Source organism: Papilio polytes, unplaced genomic scaffold, assembly GCF_000836215.1.
Source record: "Papilio polytes unplaced genomic scaffold, Ppol_1.0 DF822733.1, whole genome shotgun sequence".
Lineage (NCBI taxonomy): Eukaryota > Metazoa > Arthropoda > Insecta > Lepidoptera > Papilionidae > Papilio > Papilio polytes.
The window spans coordinates 500,024-521,309 of NW_013526471.1; the positions used below are offsets into that span (position 1 = coordinate 500,024).

The 21,286-nt window shown below is 34.3% G+C and overlaps 2 protein-coding genes across 2 annotated transcripts; one reads left to right on the plus strand and one right to left on the minus strand.

The window, feature by feature from the left end:
• Positions 1-267: 267 nt before the first annotated feature.
• LOC106105648 (acetylcholinesterase-like) lies at positions 268-7,512 on the minus strand. The gene is made up of 6 exons (XM_013286072.1): positions 7,477-7,512; positions 7,300-7,371; positions 6,424-6,467; positions 2,193-2,322; positions 856-2,111; positions 268-538 (listed from the first exon to the last, which is right to left on the minus strand). The coding sequence occupies exons 1-6, from the start codon at positions 7,510-7,512 to the stop codon at positions 343-345; spliced, it is 1,734 nt and encodes a 577-aa protein (XP_013141526.1). The 3' UTR covers positions 268-342.
• An 8,305-nt stretch (positions 7,513-15,817) lies between these two features.
• Positions 15,818-21,085, plus strand: LOC106105713 (forkhead box protein N2-like). The gene is made up of 4 exons (XM_013286140.1): positions 15,818-16,205; positions 19,044-19,269; positions 19,788-19,863; positions 20,776-21,085. The coding sequence occupies exons 1-4, from the start codon at positions 15,823-15,825 to the stop codon at positions 20,838-20,840; spliced, it is 750 nt and encodes a 249-aa protein (XP_013141594.1). The 5' UTR covers positions 15,818-15,822; the 3' UTR covers positions 20,841-21,085.
• The last annotated feature ends 201 nt before the right edge of the window (positions 21,086-21,286 follow it).

Below are 21,286 nucleotides of genomic sequence, written 5' to 3' on the forward strand. Positions count from 1 at the left end.
TTTTGCAACTTGGAGTTTAGGCATGAACCTATTATTTGAGGTGGTGTTACATATTAAAATATCGTTTGAGTATTCGGCTTTATTGATACTACTAGCAATACAATCTAAGCATACCTTTCTTTAAAACATTTCGTCACAATTCGTATTAAATATTTTATCTTGATATATACATCCGTCAGATCTGATTTTTAAACTGATTGATATCTTTTTAAAAATCTGGAATTAATTACGGCATTTTCTTAAAATAAAAAACAAATCGTGGGATTTTCCTCGTTTTATATATTTGAAGATATTGTTTTGTGACAAATTTCAAATTAGAAGCGATGTTTTTTTATGTATATCTTAATTAGATATATTCCGATATCCCTTTTGAAGGTGTTGATTATGTTTAAAGAAGAGGTCCCAAAATGCTACTTCTTTATGAAACATTCTTCTTTCCAAAGTAACTTTTGTATCAATATTATAATAAAACATCCGTCTGTCTGTTACTGGTATCCATTTAACAGGTAATAAGTCTGACACAATAGGAGTGGGATCACTGGAAAAAATCGATATGACATTGTTAATAATTTCCTGGCGTACGAAATTAAAACACTCTAAATAAAAAAAAAATGTTAACTAAAAATGAATGTTTCTAAGTCATAATAGACTAGTTTACGCCCGTGACACCGTCCGTAATTTAAAAAAAAAACAAAAGTGAGTAGCCTATGTGTTCTTCCAGACTATCCTCTATATCTATACCAAACTTTATCGAAATCCGTTCAGCCGTTTAGGCTCCAAACTCTAACAAACATCCATCCATCCATCTAAACTTTTGCATCCATAATATTAGTATTTAGTAGTAGTATTTCTTACCCAAATTTAGCAAAGTTTGTCCAAAGTGTAGTCATTCGGTCGATAATTATTTGATCTTCTAATGTTATTTCATCTTCCAACACTACTGGCATGTCAAACAGGTAGCCGAGTTCATCACTATGAGCTGCACCATATATCGTCACATTGTCTTTTCTCAAAGATATATGTCGTTGGCCATGATATGAAAATACGTAATGGTACACATTCTTACAACCATTATAAATGTTCTGGTACATTCGGCGATGAATTGGGTGCATATATGTGAAATCGGATTCAAAATCCACAATAGTCTGTAAGTTTTTTGTACTAATTTTTTCATCTCCTATATAAAACTGTCTAACAATGTTACTCATGTCCTGTAGTTGTGTTTTGTTAAAATCAAAGTAACCTTCAAGTCTATCGTTGAATGGGTCTTGAGTTTCCAGATATGCATCGTCTTTACCAACATAAACCATTATTCGTTCATTATTAGTATGTCCAACTAACATTGGTGTATTCTTAACTTTAGGGATAATTTTATTCATAGTATAGTCTGATATAATTTTTTCAACCTTATCAAAACTATTTTCAATACAAGGTCGGAATCTAAAATCAATTTCTAATGATGCAGCGACAACGGCATGGGGATCTGTGATCGAAAGAAAATTCAAAGCTTCGAAAATATCTTTGGTGGATAAACCAAGTTTCTCAGCGAGCAGTAACGTTGGCCTGCTATCCACTTGTGCTATAACTGGAGGAGACATGGATATTCCACTCTGAATAATAATTTTATCAAACAGTTTCTCATAGTCAGATACTAAATGAAAATCCACGGATCTTCCGCCTGCGCTTTGTCCAAATAAAGTTATTTTATTTCCATCGCCACCAAATGCTTCTATGTTATTTTTTATCCATCTAAGTGCACCCAGTTGATCTCTCAAACCTTGATTTCCCGGAACTTCACGTGTATCCAAACACATAAACCCATATGGACCCAATCTATAGTTTAAAGTGACAAGGATAACTTCGTGTCTTACAAGAAATTTGGGTCCATACAAACTTTTACTTGCAGATCCCCTATAAAAACTTCCTCCATGGATCCAAACAAGTACCGGGACCTTATTTTGTGAATTTGCTGTGTTTGGTACATAAACACTTAACTGAAGACAATCAATCGTTCCAGTAATTGTGTTACTAAATTCATCTAATTGTGGACATCCTGTAGTATCATGAACGGCTTGAAATATCCCATCGAATTTATTAAGTGGGATTGATGGCTGGAAAAGCAAATTTTTACTTTGTAAAAGAAAATAAACTCGTATTTAATGAAATATTTTGAAGGTTATAACAAAACTTACCCCGAATGGATTTGTGTGGTTTACTTTTGCGTAAGGGATTCCGAGAAACATTGAATAATCACCGTCTGTTGCTTGTAAACCTCTAATTAATCCGACATTTGTATCCACTAAAGGGTCGACTCTCGCCAAACTGTTTGTATTAATTACAAATGACAATAAACTTAAGAAAATCAACTGTTTAAATATCATTTTTGGTGAAGTAAAAATAAAAGATAGTATGTGACACTGTGTAAGACGGAAAACAGCAGGGGACAGAGTGATATCGAGTTGTAAAGTATCAAGATAGTCCAATCTTATCTTACTTTACTTCTGCAATTCACCTAGACTGTCATAATTTAAATCTGTTCCTACTAATGTTTACTACCGTAGTGTTAATAAAGGGATATTGTTAGGTATGTCCCAAACTATCAATTATGTAAATAGACAAAGACTTCAAATGCTATATTTATTTAGATTTTTTGATCCATTGTTCGTGAAATAATTGAGTTAATCTTTTCCTTTCCGTCTTTTTAAGCCGAAGAAAAAAGTTTGTCGCCAAAATTTACTGTTTCCACTTATTCATAAAAATTGAGGAACGTATTTTATTCATTGTTACTTTTATTTCGCTTCGTGGAGTCGTAATATTTATTTAGCAAGTAACACAAATGTTTATTACAATATAAATTTCTTTAAAAAAGTTTATTAGCCAATTGACTGTACGCAAATCAATAGCATAAACATGTATATACTTACAAAACTTTACAAACTTGTGTAAGCCTTCGGTTTCGAAAATATAAGTGCAATTATCCATTAAAAAGTATTTTGGCTTGAGCTAGCATGATATCAGAATTACTACTACTCGAGACCACATGTGGGCGGTCATGGGTAAAGGGTAAAGTCGGATCCCAGGAATATATCCACAATACTCCTCAGTCAGGAATTCATCGATCTATCAAGCTCATATCGTACAAACAATGTTCTCGCAACGATGCCTATTTTCAGAATGATCTAAGTTCTCACGAAAGTCGCTTGGCGGCGCTCGTTTTCTAATTACGACTTAAATTCAAATTGATTTCTTCTTCTGATTGCGACAAATATATATTCATGATCGGAAGCATGCGAGACGCGCTCACATATTTTAAAAACATAAGCGTTTACACTTTTCTGTAACTTGATATATATTTTATGAAGCTGATTGTACTTATTTTACTTTTAAGAATTATTTTACTTCAGGATCTTTTAAACTTGTGAGAATCTTCTACAAGTAAAGTAATTTCGGAAACAAACACATTATTTAACATAAAGTTATTTAAAGTAACTTAATAACAGTTAATCCTAATTGATTGTAAGCCTGTTAGCGAGGTTTAATTCAGTAAAGGAAAGCGTTAACGCTTAAAAGGATTTACACTACATGTGGGTTAAGTTTGTAACGCGAAGTGCAGCCTCAACTCCATACAGTTAATTAAGTTAACTAACATAAACAGCACCGGCAGCCTTGCTACAGTAAACAGACGGGAGCTTCTAAAGCTCTACATAAAAGCGCATCTAAGTTGCTTTTGACCGATTTTTGGATGGGTAAAATTGCAGAAAATAGAATGCAGAAAACTACAGATAATGGAACAGATAAAATAAAAAAAAACGAAGATCTGGTTTTAAAATAGTTAATTTGTACGCATTAATCTAAGTGGTACGCGTTATAATGCAAAATTCATATCACTTTAAAACTTATAAATAGAAATAAAGGAAAATAGTGTAATAATGCAAACCAAAAGTTTCATTAACATTTTAAATAATTTTTATCTGATTCTTTAAAGTAGACATCTTCCAGTCCACGATTGTATTAGGCTTTTATTGATTAAGAAATTAGATATGAAAAAGAAATTAATTTTAATAAAGGCATACAATATACGTGTGTAAGGAACCAAAACTACCAATGTACCACCTACATAATAATTTATTATCAAAGTAAAAGCATTTGTCGTCCTAATGCGTCCATTACCGACGGTGATTCAATTATTGTGTAAGATTCATGAGGGAAGGTACCAATATCTTCTAATGTATAGATTTTACTCTTAGATAAACTAATATTTAATTAACTTATAAAATCAATAATAATACGAAAAATATCCTATGATCAAATATTGAGCATAATATAAAAAACTAAAATAAATGTAATTTTTACCAAAATTAAGAGCGTTACAATCACCAAAATCAAAATGAATTTACATTATGTAAATGTTCGTTATAATTAAAATTATTCTAGGCTTGTGTAAGAGCCATCCAAAACATATTGAATCCCTGCATTAAATGGACCCCTGCAATCCACAGCCACTTAACTGAGAGACACTCAGCGCAGCATTGATAATTATTTTCAGGATATACTCCTATACTTGTAGTATGTTTTGGTTTTATTTCGTATATCAGATATGACTTCAAATTATTATAATTTTGATCGTTTTCAAAGCGATGATTATTTTATGAGTAACCTTACTTTTCAATCTGCATTATAAAATTCTTGATATTTTTTATCAAGATACTTTTTTCATGGATTTATCTCAAACTTGTATAAGATATATTAATTCAAACAGTACGTACGTAAAGTAAAGGATATTTTAAAAAATAACTAACTTTTTATCCTGGCCTCTAGTGTCTAGAGACTAGAATTGGAACATTTCTTATTAAAATAAGGAAACGGGAAGCTTAGGTGTTTTACGTACAAAACAATAATAAAGCGTATTGATTTTGATTTACTTGCAAATTTTAAATGAGTTAAAATGTGCGTTATATCTCAATATTAGGTCTCTATCGACTCTGTCTACACAATAGCAACAGCTAATACTATCTATTCTGTCGAGATCCTTATTGGCTTAACTCGATCGTGCACTTCATCCCATATTCCGTTAGACAGTTACGTTAGTAGACATCTATTCGCTTTAGCGCACGATACTTTGTGCATTACATATTGTTTATGTACTAGTAAATACACTAAAGTACCCAAGGTTTTAGATTTACAGTCGATTTAAGGTTTGATTCCGCGAACTTGTCTTGTGTTTATATTAGAAATTTTTACTACATAATTTAAACAAAAGCCCCTATTAATTTTATAATTTCACCGTTTAGACGGTTTTTTTAATAACATAAATGGTACACGAGAAAAGGACCACCTGAATCAGCCAAAATGGCGAAGCGACCGTTGTCCATTGACATTCGCAATGGCGGATGCGTTGCCTTATCTTAATCGACGGAGAAGGAGACGCACATAAGGAGGGTATCTCCCCTCCCTGTGCGTCTTCTCTACCGACATATCCACATTCCCTTTTCATCCTATTCTTATGAGAAAAAGGGTGGGAAGGAAAAGGGACTAAAGTTGGGCTTCCGGTATCACACTCATCAGACGAAACGCGGCATTTCTCCTACTTCACGCCTGTTTTTCTGTGTGATTGTGGTATGTCACGTGCGAAGATGTTAAAGCGGGCTCTACCACTGTGTTTATATTCAAAAAAGAATGAACTGATGTAAGGTAACTATGAGAAAGGAAAAAGCATTGACGCAGTTTTACATTGTTGTTTAATCACAAGTTTTTTGTTAGAATATCAAGCGACTGTAAAAAGTCCTTGTTTTCGTAGTCGTTCAAACGTTCATCAGAACCCTGATATTATGTATGTTATTAGAATAACTAAGACCTTTTGTTCAGCAATGGCTTAGATCTAAAGTCGTTTGTTACGTTATGCGGGATTATGTTCCATCGCAAACTGCAAATAGCAAGTTAATTGTATTAACGAACGTTAACAGCATCCGCTTTGTGAGACCATGATAGTACTGTCATCTCTGAGTAGTAATTTAATGTGTATTTTTGAAGGTAGGTAAGGTCTTTTAAATTGGTTTTTAATTATCATTTTTGGTATATTATAAAGCAATAAAAAATTAAGTTTGTTTGTTAACTAATCTAGGATGTATTAATTTATATTGAAAAAAATACTATCTGACGTCTGAAAATAACTCAGATGGTATGGACATACCTACCGACTCTATTGTTTTTGAAATACTAGCTTTCGCCGGTGACTCCGTCCGCGTGGATATATAAAAAATAAATAAAAGTGAGTCCAAGTCTATACCAAATTTCATCGTGATCCGTTCAGCCGTTTAGTCTACAAACTCTAACAAACATCCATCCATCTAAACTTTCGCATTTATATTATTAAGTAAGATTAACATTAGTTTCAACTCTATTGTTATTTAAATATTTACTTACCAAAGATTTTTTACCTCTTCGTCTTGCACCGGCGGTGCAACTATCTAAAGAAAAGTAAATCTTAAAATAATTTAAACAAAATATATCCTAAGATTGTATCACTAGGAGTATTCAGATCTCTATCAAGTTAATTAAGTTAACGAACATAAACAGAGCTTGCGGTCTTGATAAGTGCCTCCGGAAACTGGATTAACTAATCTTTACAGGAAACTACATTTACAAGCGCTAACATATTCAATCAATGTTTTATTTACATTTAGGTTTAAAGTAACTCTTAGTTCACACAACGCTAGTACCTACAGAGTATTTTAATATTTAAAACACTCTCCCTTCTATGATTTATTTATCTACTCGACAAAGGGCCTATCCCACCAAATTGTAAATTGTCTAATAACTATCTAACGTTTAAAATCTGTGATGGAAATATCGAATTTTATTCCCTTATCTGTCAGTCATGTTATTTTCAGCTATCTGAGCCTTTATCAGCTAGTGGTGGAACAGGCCCTAAACATTGGTAATACTATTTACTAAATTACCCGACTAAGTTACTAGCCTAGAGCAAACAAAACATTAGACTTGAGTTTATTTCTACCTTTAATTTACTTTTATTTTTAATGTACTATGTCCAAATGCAATACACATTGGGCCAGCATGGTTAGAGTCTAATTGTCCTTTAGTAGATTCAGATTAGATCTATTTTACACTATTCACAGATGTTATTAATAATGCTTTATTGACATCAGCATTAACTGCTTTTAACCATGACATGAAATACCCAAAAATGTTTAACAATGTCGACCCTCACTCAAGTTTGGCGTTTATCCGTGCCTAAGATAAACACATGCAAAGTCCACAAAATGGCCAAGACCCATTTACCGTGAGAAAATCCTTTAAGTCCGCGAATGATACTGCTTTTAAGAGAGAGCACTTGAGCGGTATTGAAAAACACTACAGACTAACTTAAGGTATAATATAGTACAAAAACTTGGTTACAAAACATCAACAATAATGTCATTTTTATAGTTTACTAGCTGTTCCCATGCGACTTCATACGCAGGGAATTATGCAAATGTCAAAATGACGTGACATGATGACAATCCATGGCAATCTTGTTTCCTTAATGTTGGCAGTAACTTATGGTCTCGTTCCCTCATTATTACAGTATTTATATTAAATTTATTTACCCACTAAGTTTAATAGCGTGAAAATATATATCCTAAAGCGTGACATAACTATATTTTTTTTTTGAAAAGAGAATTATTCAAAAATATGCTGTAATTGCTGACATCTTAGGCAACAAAGAAGTATGTGTTTACGCTTTATTATAATAGTATAGATTCAACTTAAAAAATGTAACATGTGTAAATAATATAAGTACGAATATTTATTATTTAAAATACACATGTCCACATTAGGTGAGTTATAATCGATAAAATGTAACTTATTAATAAGATATAATATCCGAATGTAAATTGTTTCGTATTCGATTAATGCATAAAGGTTTATAGCCGGAAATTTTTAAAATAACGCAAAAATGAAATCGTTTACGCACCGAACACGAGCACGCTGCTCGTAACACCGATTTAATTGAAACTCTTGCGAAAAATGATTGCATTGGAAATCGCTTCACGTAATTTATTGAGGAATTCATTCCTGCACCAAATAAACATTTTTCAACAATCATAAATTTTTTGATCGGAATAACGTGTTTTATTTCAATGTTATTACACTGATGTTGCTTGTATGTTGAATTTTACTAGAAAAATCATATCAAACTTCATACTTCATTCAACATTCATACATACTTCATACTAATATAATAAATGCGAAAGTTTAGATGGATGGATGGATGTTTGTTAGAGTTTGTAGTCTAAACGGCTGAACGGATTTCGATGAAATTTGGTATAGACTTAGAGAATAGCCTGGAAGACCACATAGGCTACTCACTTTTGTTTTTGTTTTAATTCTACGCGGACGGAGTCGCGGGTGAAAGCTAGTATTGAAATAAAAGTTAAGATGGATGGATATTTGTTTTACTTATCTCCAGAACCGCTCAATCAATAATTGATTTTAATGAAAGACTTCGTCAATGTGGAATAAAAAAAAAACAAACATAAATAGAAAATGTCCTCTTCCAGACTTTACTTCTATGCCAATTTTCATTGCGATCCCTTCAGCGGTTTAGGCGGCAAACTATAACAAACATCCATCCATCTAATCTTTCGTGTATATAGTCTTAGGACTTGTCCCACCACTGGCTGATAAGAGGCTGAGGTAGCTTAAAAATGACGTCACTGTCAGATAAGATAACAAAATCAGATATTTCCATCACATATTTTACACGTTGGATTATTGTCAGATGGGGACATAAACCAGAAAGTGTTAAGAATGTGGATGGCTACAAAGGAAGAGGAAGACCGAAGAAAGTATTGATGGATTGTGTGAAAGAAGTGGGTTCAGATATGACGGCTGATAGAGATGTATGGAAGAGCAGCACATACTGTGCCGACCCTCCATAAGGGATAAGGGCAAGTTGAGGATGATGATGATTGTTATCAGACAATTTACACTTTGGTGGGACGGACCCTTAACAAAATAAAATGTATGTTTATTACAGTTCTAACAGTGGTAGTGCCCGCTTTAACATCTTAGCACGAATAGGCCGGCACGCCCGGTGTAATACCACGACCACACAGAAAACAGGCGTGAAATGGAACTAATTCCGTGTTTCGTCTGATGAGTGTGGTGCCGGAGGCCTAATTTTAGTCCCTTTCTCTTTACCACCCTTTTCTTTTAAGAAGAGAATGGGAAGAGGAAGTGGATTTGACGGTGGAGGAGACGCATAGGAAGGGGAAATATCCACTTTATGTGCGTCTCCTCTGTCGGATAAGGGTAGGCAACGCATCTGCAATTGCGGATGTCTATGGGCAGCGGTTGCTTCGCCATTTTGGCGGATCCAGGTGGCCGCTTGCTCGTTTGCCACTTTATGTTATAAAAAAAAAAAAAACAGTTTGAAAGAACACATTGAGTTATAATTTTTTAATTAGATGCTGATGGAGTCACGGCAAAATTCTATATCCTACAAATAATTTTGAACTTAAAACGAACTCTACTTAAATTACTTTCCTTAAAAAAATGATATTAATAAATCAAAGAGCCTTATAAAAGAAAACAAAAGTCGAAGTCTGTTATTAATTTTTCCAAGGACAATAAAGCCTTAGAATCCCTAGTAATGGCTGGCAGTTCGACGTAACTCTCCTTTGTTTGCACCTGAACACCTCTTGCTTAAAACTTGCTCTGCAAGAGTTCGGGGCCACTCGAGAAATTAATTACTTGAAAAGTTAAGTAAGAAGGAAATTTTATTTTTATAAATTGAAACTTGAATATTATTAACAGTCTGCCCTCGTCACTTTTGCATAATTTATTACTTTAAGACGTTAATTGCAACGCACACTACGAGTAATATTATAAATACGAAAGTTTAGATGGATGGATGAATTGTTAGTGTGTATAGCCTAAACGACCAAACGGAATTGGATAAAATTTTGCATAGATATAGAACAGTCTGGAATAAAATAAAGGTAGTAACCTTTTTTAACCTTAAGTAATTTTGGTTTTTGCGGACGGAGCCGCGGTAAAAAGCTAGTTTCATCATCACCAGCTCACTATATGTCCCCACCGAGGGGCTCGGAGTATACCCAAAAATAGGGTGATTAGGCCATAGTCAACCTCGCTGGCCCAATGCGGGTTGGTCGACTTCACACATATCTTTGAATTTCTTCGCCGATGTGTGCAGGTTACCTCACGAAGGAAAACTTCACCGTAAGAACGTCGGGTAAATTATGTACATATGAAAATTCCAAAATTCGAAAATCATATTGGTACGGCGGGATTTTAACCCAAGACCTGTAGATTACAAGTCAAGTGCTTAAACCACTGAGCCATCGACGCTCTAAAAGCTAGTTTAATAACTAAAATTACTTATTAAAACTGTGTATTTAATGTACTTTACAATTATTTCTTGTTTAAGAATTATTTGCATTGTAAATTGTACAACTAAAAAAATTAAATCTTAATTTACGAGGTGAAATTTCTTCCACATGAATTTTAATACCGCTATCTGGCTCCACAAAAGCCGACCGCGGGAAAGTACTTAAACATGTCTAACCTCACTCAGGTAAAGTGTATTTTATCTCGAGCTAAGAAAAACTTATGCAAAACCCAAAAAATATACGATACACTTTAACAGCATTTTGATAAGGCTTCAGGAAAAGTTAAAGTAACTTCAAATATAGTGCTCTATTTTTATCTATATTTCAAATAAAAGAGTTTAAGTTAGTAATTAGTATAGTTTAAGAATATAAACATCCTGGCTTTTCCAATTTAATCGTCTTTATTGCATTTACTAGTGCAAGCATTTTTTGTGACAGATTTGTTACTGTTAGCGTTAAAGAGGCATTTACAGATTCAATTGGCGTGAAGTAGCCGATCGCAGATGGCGCTTATCTTAAATTATAAGCAAAGAATTTAGTTGCTTATTTTTCTGCAATGTCAAGTAGAAAGCTGGCGATGGATATTTGGTTTTATCCAAAACATTTTTTTTCTAAAATTTCGTTATGGTTTTAATATCGCCGTATGTTCGAATGACCTTATTTCACAACATTTATTATTTATTGACTTTAGAACTAAAACTCGGTTATGGTTTTCAGAATACCCCCTGTGAAACTTTAATGTTTTGTTTGCGGTAAAATTTTAACTTTCCGAGGCCGCAATTCTTAGTTATACGAGAGTAAACTTCGGTCATTTATAACATCAAATGTACAGCAAACTACAATTATTATTATCAAAGTTTCTTTACCTATTACATTTGTTAGTTCAAAAATTATTATTTAGCATTTTAGATGTAAACCTTAACAGTGGTAGAGCCCGCCTTAACATCTTCGCACGAATTGGCCGGCTCGCCCGGTGGAATACCACGACCACACAGAAAACAGGCGTGAAGTGGAAACAATTCCGCGTTTCGTCTGATGAGTGTGGTGATAGAGGCCTAATTTTAGTCCCTTTCCCTATCTATCCTTTTCTTAAGAGGAAAGGATGGAAAGCAAAAGTGGAGGAAACCCATTGAAAGGGGAAATATCCTCTTTATGTGCGTCTCCTCCTCCGTCAATGAAGGGTTAGCAACGCATCTGCAATTGCAGATGTTTATGGGCAGCGGTCGCTTTCCAATTCAGTGGATTCAGGTGGCCGCTTGCTCGTTTGCCACCTTATGTTATAAAAAAAAACTATAACTATGATAATTTTTTTAAGTATTAACAACGAAACTTTAATTTTCCAGCCTGCGCGTACTTGTCCGGGATATTTATCAAAATGCTACAAACAGCTGTGATTTAATAACTAAACGTTTTGAGATTCAGTAACAAAGGCCCCTTCTACGTTGTTTACTAAATGCAGCGATAAATTCATCATGTTGTTGGATAAGGAAGCTTTTATTAATTTTTGTCGTAGACTTAATTTTATTTACTAAATATTAATAAAATTTTGAATACTTTAGACAAAGTATTCAACACTCTTGAAATACCTGTAATTAAAACTAGCTATTACTCGCGACTACCGCGTGAAACTAAAAAATAGTAAAAGATATAGCCTATGTTCCTTCTTGATAACGTAGCTTTTTAATGGTTATTTTTTTTTAAATCGGCCTAGTAGTTTTTGAGTTATGTCAATACATACAACATTAACATTAACAGTGGTAGATAGAGCCCGCTTTAACATCTTCGCACGAATGGGCCGGCTCGCCCGGTGTAATACCACGACCACACAGAAAACAGGCGTGAAGTGGAAGTTAATTCCGCGTTTCGTCTGATGAGTGTGGTGCTGGAGGCCTGATTTTAGTCCTTTTTTCTTTCCACTCTTTTCTTAAGAGGAAAGGATGGAAAGGAAAAGTGGATTTCACGGTAGAGGAGATGCATATGAATGGGAAATGTTCTCTTAGGTGCGTCTCCTCCTCCGTCAATGAAGAATAGGCAACGCATCTGCAATTGCGGATGTTTATGGGCAGCGGTCGCTTTCCACTTCGGTGGATACAGGTGGCCGCTTGCTCGTTTGCCACCTTATATTATAAAAAAAAATACAAAAAGAGTTAGTAAGTGGATTAGAGATAAGCTGTAAAACGATTCACCATTTACAATACGTCTCTTTCCGTTCCCTTCTTAAGTATATCTCCTATCTCACTCATGTAACGAAATGTGAAATACTTCTTCATTGAGCTGTATTTCCTAAGATGCAGTGTAATATATCTGTGATACCTGCGCCGTATATTAATTTAGAAATTAATTGCAATTATAAAAGCTGTTGCGGCGGTCGTTTGTCAGGTGAACAACAATTGCTGTCGGCCGCGGTGCGCCCACTAATTAATACTACAATATTAAAGTGACTGCGAGAATTTACGAGCTTAATATACGATTTAGTGTTATTAATAGCTCATAGGTGGCGCTGAGTAGCGGCCAACCATCTATATTATACAGTAACATCGTGTTATTAACGAAGAAAATAATTTATGTTATGCAAATGCATTTGCATAGGTTTGTGTTTCGACGTATCAGTGTCGAGTTAAGAACCTGTTGGATGACCTTCAAGACAGCGGAGAAAACAATTGAATACAGATATACAATTGTCTAGTAATCGTTTTGACTGATGAAGCGTATAACATTGTATATAGTCGCGGAAATCCGCGTTGTTCTGCTATAGGAGAAGTTGTCTTGTTCGTTGCAACGAGCCAAACTCCGCTTCTAATTATATAGCAAAGTACAAACGAAGGAATAATAATAAAAAGAAGCTAGCTATGTATCAGTAACCGACTTTTTTTCGTACAAGTACATTTATAAGCTGCGTTGTATTGGTTTTTATTCCGCGTCTCGTTTCAAAATGTTTAAACGATTGTAACTTCTAAGGTTGCCAGTTTCCACGACTGTTGTAGTAGGGAAAACACGGCGGTTTAAACTGAAATGTAACATTCTAAGCGTATTACAAATTACATTCTCCTGTCACAGTATAATGTCCGCTTTGAAATGCATTTGTGGAATACATTATTGGGCGATCAATTAAAATAATTGAACATGTCAGATTACATCACAGGTTGACATACAAACTTGATGACGTTCCACGTACGATTATATTCTCAAGTAATTATAGATATCGATGAAAAAATATTTTACGTATATATTGATTTAAATTTGTTGGTGGGACACATTTTTTCAATAGTTCATTTCCTCGATTCAATTTAATTTCAAATCAAAAATTTATTATTTGCAATATTGTGGTTTCACACAGACTCATTAAATGACAAATATGTGTTTATTTTATAATGAGAATTGTAAGCGTCATAATACTTAAATGAAGCCGCTAAATCGTTTCATACAAAGTAAATCGCTTAATTAGTCCTAGCTTCATACACATTTGCATTTATCAATGGCAAAATTGCAGACTATCGCAAATCGAATTTATTCAACCGATCACTTACACCGGAATAGTACCGACTGAACTTGTAATTCCCTAATCTGAACTTTTATAACTATTATATTATAGTCATTCATGTTTATAAACATGTGAACTCGAATAATGTAGGTTCTATCAGAAAATCTGACGAGGAAACGTAATTACTAGTGATGTATCTACATACAAATGGGACAAATTTAATTGTCTAGAAATCCAGTAATGCACCTGGTTAATTCATCATGATCATTTTTCTCCTTATCCTACTCTCGTAGGGTCGGCGCAACAGGTTTTTGTCCTCCACATAACTCTATCATACGTCATCTCCGTCATCACTCTCTTTTTGATCATGTCACATTATTTTATAGGTTAAATAAATCTCCATTTAGTAAATCATACATAATCAGAATGTAATGTAAAGGTCTATCGCAAAGCAATTATCACGCTTTGGTAGGAAATATCTGCGCTGTGACTTTTTAAATGTAATCTATAATAAAATAAAATTACGTCAGCACGTGGACAGAGGCGAATGCAGCGCTGAATAAAATATGAATCCCTGAGAAGTGCTTTCGGTTTATTGAATTACGTCCGCACTCAGCGCTTTGATGCTTCCTACGGAGATGGTTCTGTGAGGGGAATTTTAACGTTCCGTTTCAAAGACTTGAAATTCATCGGTTGACATCGAATGATAGCTTACCCAGCGGCTTACCAAACCAAACTTTATGGAAACTAAACACTATCGATCTCGGGGATCGCTGTGTCATTGTGATTGAATTAACTCTCCGTAAATAACTTTATAGTTAGTCACTGTGAAACATTGACTTACTTAAGTACAGACAGGACATTTTAAAGTATGTTTCCTGTAATGTTACTGAGTATGGAATTTAAGGACAGGGATTAAGGTGTGTTTAATTCGTGGTCTTCTCTAAAACCAAAACGACACATTCCAAGGTAATCTATTATCATTGACGTCGACTAGTAAAATTATTGTAATACAGAAATTATTATTTAAAAACTTGATAGAATGTTCTAGGTATCGTTAAATGCCTGCATAAAAGGAGCTCGATGTAACTCGATTGGTTTAATGGAAAAGCTTTTAGAAATAAATTGCTTTGCATTGATTCTGTTCTCGATTTGTAATCGACTTGAAATTGGACTCGAGTTCGATCTGCAGGTTTGTTACAAACAAACCGTTACGCTGTACACAAATTCACTTCCAAAATTGTTTGTTTTATAAAACAGATATAAACGCAGTTCACTTGAAAATAATTGGATAGGAACGTTTGACTTTGAGTCACTAGTAAATATACTTAAACCATTAAAATATAACATCATTTATTTACATTAATTTCAAATTGTGAATAATATCGCATTTATTTTGTCCTCGGTATAATTTCAAATAATGATTTCATTTTACTTAATAGAGAAAAATTGGCAGCTCGTTGTTTATTGAATTAAAGTCATAATTTTATATTACAGTTAAATGAAATTAATTTACTCGTTATGACGTAAGATGGAGCTTAATATTTGATTAACGGAGAAATAAGAGAAAAGTTATTGTCATAATGTATTTTTGTTATTCCCAACAGGAAAATTACTAAATCATAAATTTGAAATTAAAAAAAAAGATAAGATAGAAGGAAAGAAATATAATTACAAGATTTGGGGGATTTTTTTAACACAATTTGCATTGCATTTTATGGTAAGCGTTTTCCTATATCATATAACGCTAACATAAATAATTTCTTGTTTAATAATCAATTAATATTAACATTTTAAACAGACCATTACTTTAAATTACTTTATAAATTATTAATTTAAAAAAAACACTTTTAAAAAGTAAGCTTATCATCAAAGTGGATCAATATTTTATTGTTTTGATACAAACACCATGGAGGTCCTATATGCATGGCGAACTCCGCGGCGGTCGGAGATAGCGCTGGCTGGCACACCGCGGTCGCTACGAAAAAGCAAACTCAGTGCTGTCCCAACGTTCACTCAGAAATGTCTGCGAAGCAAAATGATAAATCAAAATGGCGAAGAAGGAAATGCACGAAATCACCAGTTGTAGACAATGACTGCGTAAGCCTGGCGTGGCTGTTGAATTTTAGATTAGATGAAATAGTTAAGGTAAAAGTTCCGGATGACGACTTCGTGCCGGAGCCGAAGATCGAGGTGACGGATACTCCGCCCGCTGTAAGGAAGCCACCATTTACTTACCCGGAGCTGATCGAAAAGGCTTTGAGAGAAAAGGGAGAATTGACGGTATCGGCTATTTACCAATGGATCTCGTAAGTTTTAGACATATCTATTTTGTATTTTAATTTAGAGTTTTTAAATTTTAATACTCTGGCGATAATATATAAATATTGAAATTAGTTAAAAACTGTTAATTTTGTTCGGAAATGTACGAATTAGCAAATTGTAAGGTTATGTGACGTAATGTCAAATTAAATCAAAATCTGTAGTGGATACTGAATGACGTAATTTGCTGTAAAACTGTGTTACAGCTATGAACTTATTGTTGATAGCTAGATTGGAAATAGCTTTTATTTACTAATCTTACTAATATTATAAACTAATACTATAAATGCGAAAGTTTAGATGGATGGATGGATGGATAGATGGATGTTTGTTAGCGTTTGTAGCCTAAACGGATCTCCATGAAATTTGGTATAGGTTTAAAGCATAGTCTGGAAGAACACATAGGCTACTTTTTATCCCGGGAATAGTTACGGTTCCCGTGGGATTCATTAATTTAGTTTTTTAATGTTTACTCGATCATTCTGCAACGGTTCAACATATCTTATTGAAATTTGGCACAGATATAAAACAAAGTCTGGAGTACACATGAGATAAGCTTCATCCCCGATAAGTGTCCGGTTCCCGAGGGATACGTAGCTTTTTGTAATTTATATAGTTCGTATGTTTTCTAATGCCACGCGGGCGAAGTCGCGGGCAACAGCTTGTATTTCCTAAACGCGTAAAAAACATTTAAAATCAAATGTCACCGTAATGTCAAAATAAGAAAGTAATCTCAATAAATTTTCATTTCGCGTTGATCTGAAGACAATTTTATTAATCTAGTTGGTTTATAAATCAATATGGCTTTCAGTATTTAAACCACATGGATTAGTTAAATGCAACGTATTGGAACTCGACGCGTAACATACCGGCAGTTATAATGGAAAACTTATTTTTTGGTTTGGAATTAGCCCGTATTATAGCGGCTGGTTGCTCTATTACCAAGCTAACGAGACATCCCAGCTAATATATTTTTTTTAGTATGGTGCTTGTTGTCACATTTTTTATCCTGTATTTTCAAGAATGTATCAATTATTAGTAAAGATTTATTACCAACATGGTGTATAAGTTAGGAGAAATATAAGATTAATAACTGATCTTACCTATGTTATAAATGCGAAAGTTTAGATAAATGGATGTTAGAGTGAAGCGTATACTGCTTCACAAATCTTGATGAAATTTGACGTAGATGTAGAAAGTAGTCATAATTACACATAGGCTATTTAATTTTATGCAGACGGAGTCGCGGGCGAAAGCTAGTTGTAAATAAATAAAAGTAAATACGCAACAAATGTTATTATACCAGAAGCTCTTTGCAACGCTCTACAAAGAATGAGCAAAATCAGAACAAGCATCAAATTAACTCGACAACAAAAGAGAATCGAAATCATATTAACGCGGTGTCATTTGTAGGTCGGCAGAGTTCTTTGTTCCGTGCGCTAACTATTGTTTACGGCGCGCGGCATCGCCGAGCTAAATTAGGGGTGCCTCTTGTGTTGGAGGCCGTTTATCTTTTCACAAGCGCATTATTACTGCCATATGGTGGTGATTGTTGTTATACTGTTTGTGATTCTCATATATAGATGTAATGAATAAGCCGCAATTATTCACGTTCTGTTAACGAAGTGATTTTTAGAAGTTTGTTAAAGAATAGGTGCTTTGTTGAACGCAACTACACTTCGGCCACGTGTTTTGTCATCTGGCTAATTTATCAAATACTAGCTGTTGCTCGCCACTTCGTCCGCGTGATTTAATAAATATTAAAAACGTAGCGTGTGTTACTCACAGATAAATTACCTTTCTAAAAGTGAAAGAATTTTCGAAATCGTCCCAGTAGTTTTTGAGATATTTAAATACGTACAAAAATACTAATCTTTCTTTATTATATCTCTATTCTAATTAGATTAATTAATAGAATGTGATCTTTAGAGTTAGTTTTAATATTGTAAGTTTAAGAAGACAAAGAAGAAGCGGAAATTTATTAACCACTAAAATTCCCATAACACTTATCTGTGTGGTGATTACAAGTGTAATCAGTTTATTACGGTGATAAATGATATCAAGCTTTGGTCGAGCTTGGAAACGGCGTGTTGATGTTATCAATGTGTCAACACGGCGGCTGTACGAGGGTTGTTATTAAATTATTATCACCGTGTCGATGACGGCTACTCACTGCAGATTGATGTACCTTTTATATAAGGTGGCAAACGAGCAAGCGGCCACCTGAATTCACCGAAAGGGAAAGCGACCGCTGCCCATAAACATCCGCAATTGCATCTGCAATTAAGGGTAGACAATGCAGATGCGTTTTATCTATTGTATGTATTGAAATAACTTAAAAAGTACTAAACCGATTTCATTTTTGCACCATTAAAAAGCTATGTTATCACTGAGTAACATTCATTTTTACTATGTTTTTATTATGGACGAAGTCGCAAGCAACAGCTAGTAGTAGACATAAATGACAGGTTTCTATAACAAGTTTACCTACAACCAACGCCCACGTTCTAATGCTGGGTCGCGACTTGGCAGATCGTGGGCGTTACGTGTGATTAGTCGGGAGCTAAACGTGTGTATCATAAAGGGAATATTAATGCTTTCGTCACGCTCGCGTCACGTCAGCGCGTGTCGTGTTGTCATCACGTCAGGCGTGGTAGGCGGCTCCTGGTACCGTTTACACGGGGCCGCCCCAGTATCAACGACCCCTAATGCAATTGCCAAAACATCCGGTTTTAAATGTTTTGGCCAGTTTATGTTGCAGCTACTAGACTCATAAGAAGTAATTAAGCTATGATTTTTTTTAACTTTTTAATTTCATCTTTCAGTGATCACTTCCCCTACTACAAAGCGAATGATGACCGCTGGAAGAACTCAGTACGGCACAATTTGTCCATCAACCCGTACTTCCGCAAGGGGGCGCGCGCACCGCAGGGCGCCGGCCACCTGTGGTCGCTCGCAGCAAACGCCATCGACCTGCTGCCTTTAAGACATAACGACGCTGATAAGAATACTGAAGTCGTTCATGAAGTACATATCCTAGAATGTCCTAAGGTAAGAGATTTAATGAGGTAAGCTGTTTTTGTTTAACCGAATTTACACGTTTATACCAAATATTAAGTACACCCAAACTGTAAAAACGAAACTGCTGATAACCGCTTAGTTTTTACATTTCCTCTGTATGTGCGTCTTCTCCTCTGTTAAATAAGGGTAGCCAACGCATCTGCAATTGCGGATGTCTATGGACAGCGGTCGCTTCGCCATTTTGGCGGATTCAGGTGGCCGCTTGCTCGTTTGCCACTTTATGTTATAAAAAAAAAAACAGAATATCATAAAAAGTCTGTAATGTCATAAAAAGGAAAGAATTGTGTTTTAGTATTTATTGAAATAACTCAAAAACTACTGTTCCGACTTGAAAAATTCTTTCATCGTTAGATAGGTAATTCATCTTTGAGTAACACTGGTTATATTTTTATTGTTATTTCCACGCGTACAAAGTCGCGAACACCTAGTTAACTATAACATCGTGCGTAATTTTCAATAGAGTCTATAAAAACATATTTCTATTACAGGTTATAGTTCTAGACGAGGCTGCGATCGCCGCCGCCAGCATCATTCCCGAACACGATCTATTCACCGGTAGTACAAGTGAGTTCTCGCATTTCGTACAAAATAACTAAAACAATAATCTTGATTTACAAAAATATCGTTTATGGCAAACTAACTTTGTCCTAAATCTGTGCCAAATTTCGTTGATATCACTTAAACCGTTCTGGATATATATTTTACAAACGTCTATCCACACATTCATCACAACTTTCGCTTTTATAATATATGTAAGAAGTAAGATAGCAAGATTGGTTTTATATTATTGCAATATTCATGTAAATGCTAATTAGGATACCGATAGTCCAATGTTAGTCCCAGTTGAGAACCGCTCAAAGGTCTCTTGAAGTGAGTTCGTCCAAGCGTTACAAACTGATCTGTGCTCCGATAACATCGTAGGCTACTGCAAAGCTTCCTAGGGGACTCTTTAGTCACTCTAAAGATCTAGCTGCTGCTCATAGTAATGGTTACTTAGTGCTGATACTATTGTGCCTATTAAATGTCTCTGAGGAAGCCAATAGCGTGAGGTTTATGCACAGATATTTAAGAAATATAGAGACTAGACATAGTAATTAACATTTATTCGCCGGTAACTTTTTTGAAAAGTACTATATCAGTTAAGTTTAGTGCCACCTCATGTCCTTGTATTGATATGTTATAAGACATTTTACAAAATTATAATATAAGCTGCATTTTTTATGATTTAATGACACCTATTAGCAATTCATTTAATACAATTAATTATATTGGCATGTGGTTTTGTGGATTTGTTAATAGCGTTAGTGGGTCATGTGAAAAGTGTCTCAAGTGAAGTGTCAACTCTATTTCCTCTATATATTTTTTGAATCTCTTTGTTTATGCATAATACATTATCAAATCATGTAATTGTGTGATCCATAACAATCTGTTTATGCCAACTGAATGATCTTTAAATCCGCTTTGTCTTTCTTCCAGTGTTCCTGAACCCCGTATCGACGGAGCAGGTCGTGCGGGAATGTGGACTTATCACTGTAGATTAGTGTGTATAGTAATAGTAAAGGCTTTCCAAGACTTTGAATAGTGGCATTACGTGTCAAAAATGATGCCACATCTCAATAGATTCCTGTAATTGTAATGTTTTTTATTTTAGTAAACCTTCGCAATCATTTATAGGAGTTGATTTTATTATCTAATTTAAAATACGTAGTAATTTTCAACAAAGGATTATATCGCTTTGTAGTTTTTATAACGTTAATGCCATTGTTTAAATACGAGTATTTGTAATAAATATTGAAAAAATATTATTTTTTTTATTCTAAAACATTGTCCATTCCATGTTAATACCATACCAAATGATAGAACCAAATCCAAGCCTCAAAGTCGTATTGAGAAGGTCAAACTCGAATGTAGAAACAAATGAAAATCGACCAGTTACATGTGATTTTTTTTTTGTTTTTTTCTGAAATCACGTAGCTTTTCTTTTATT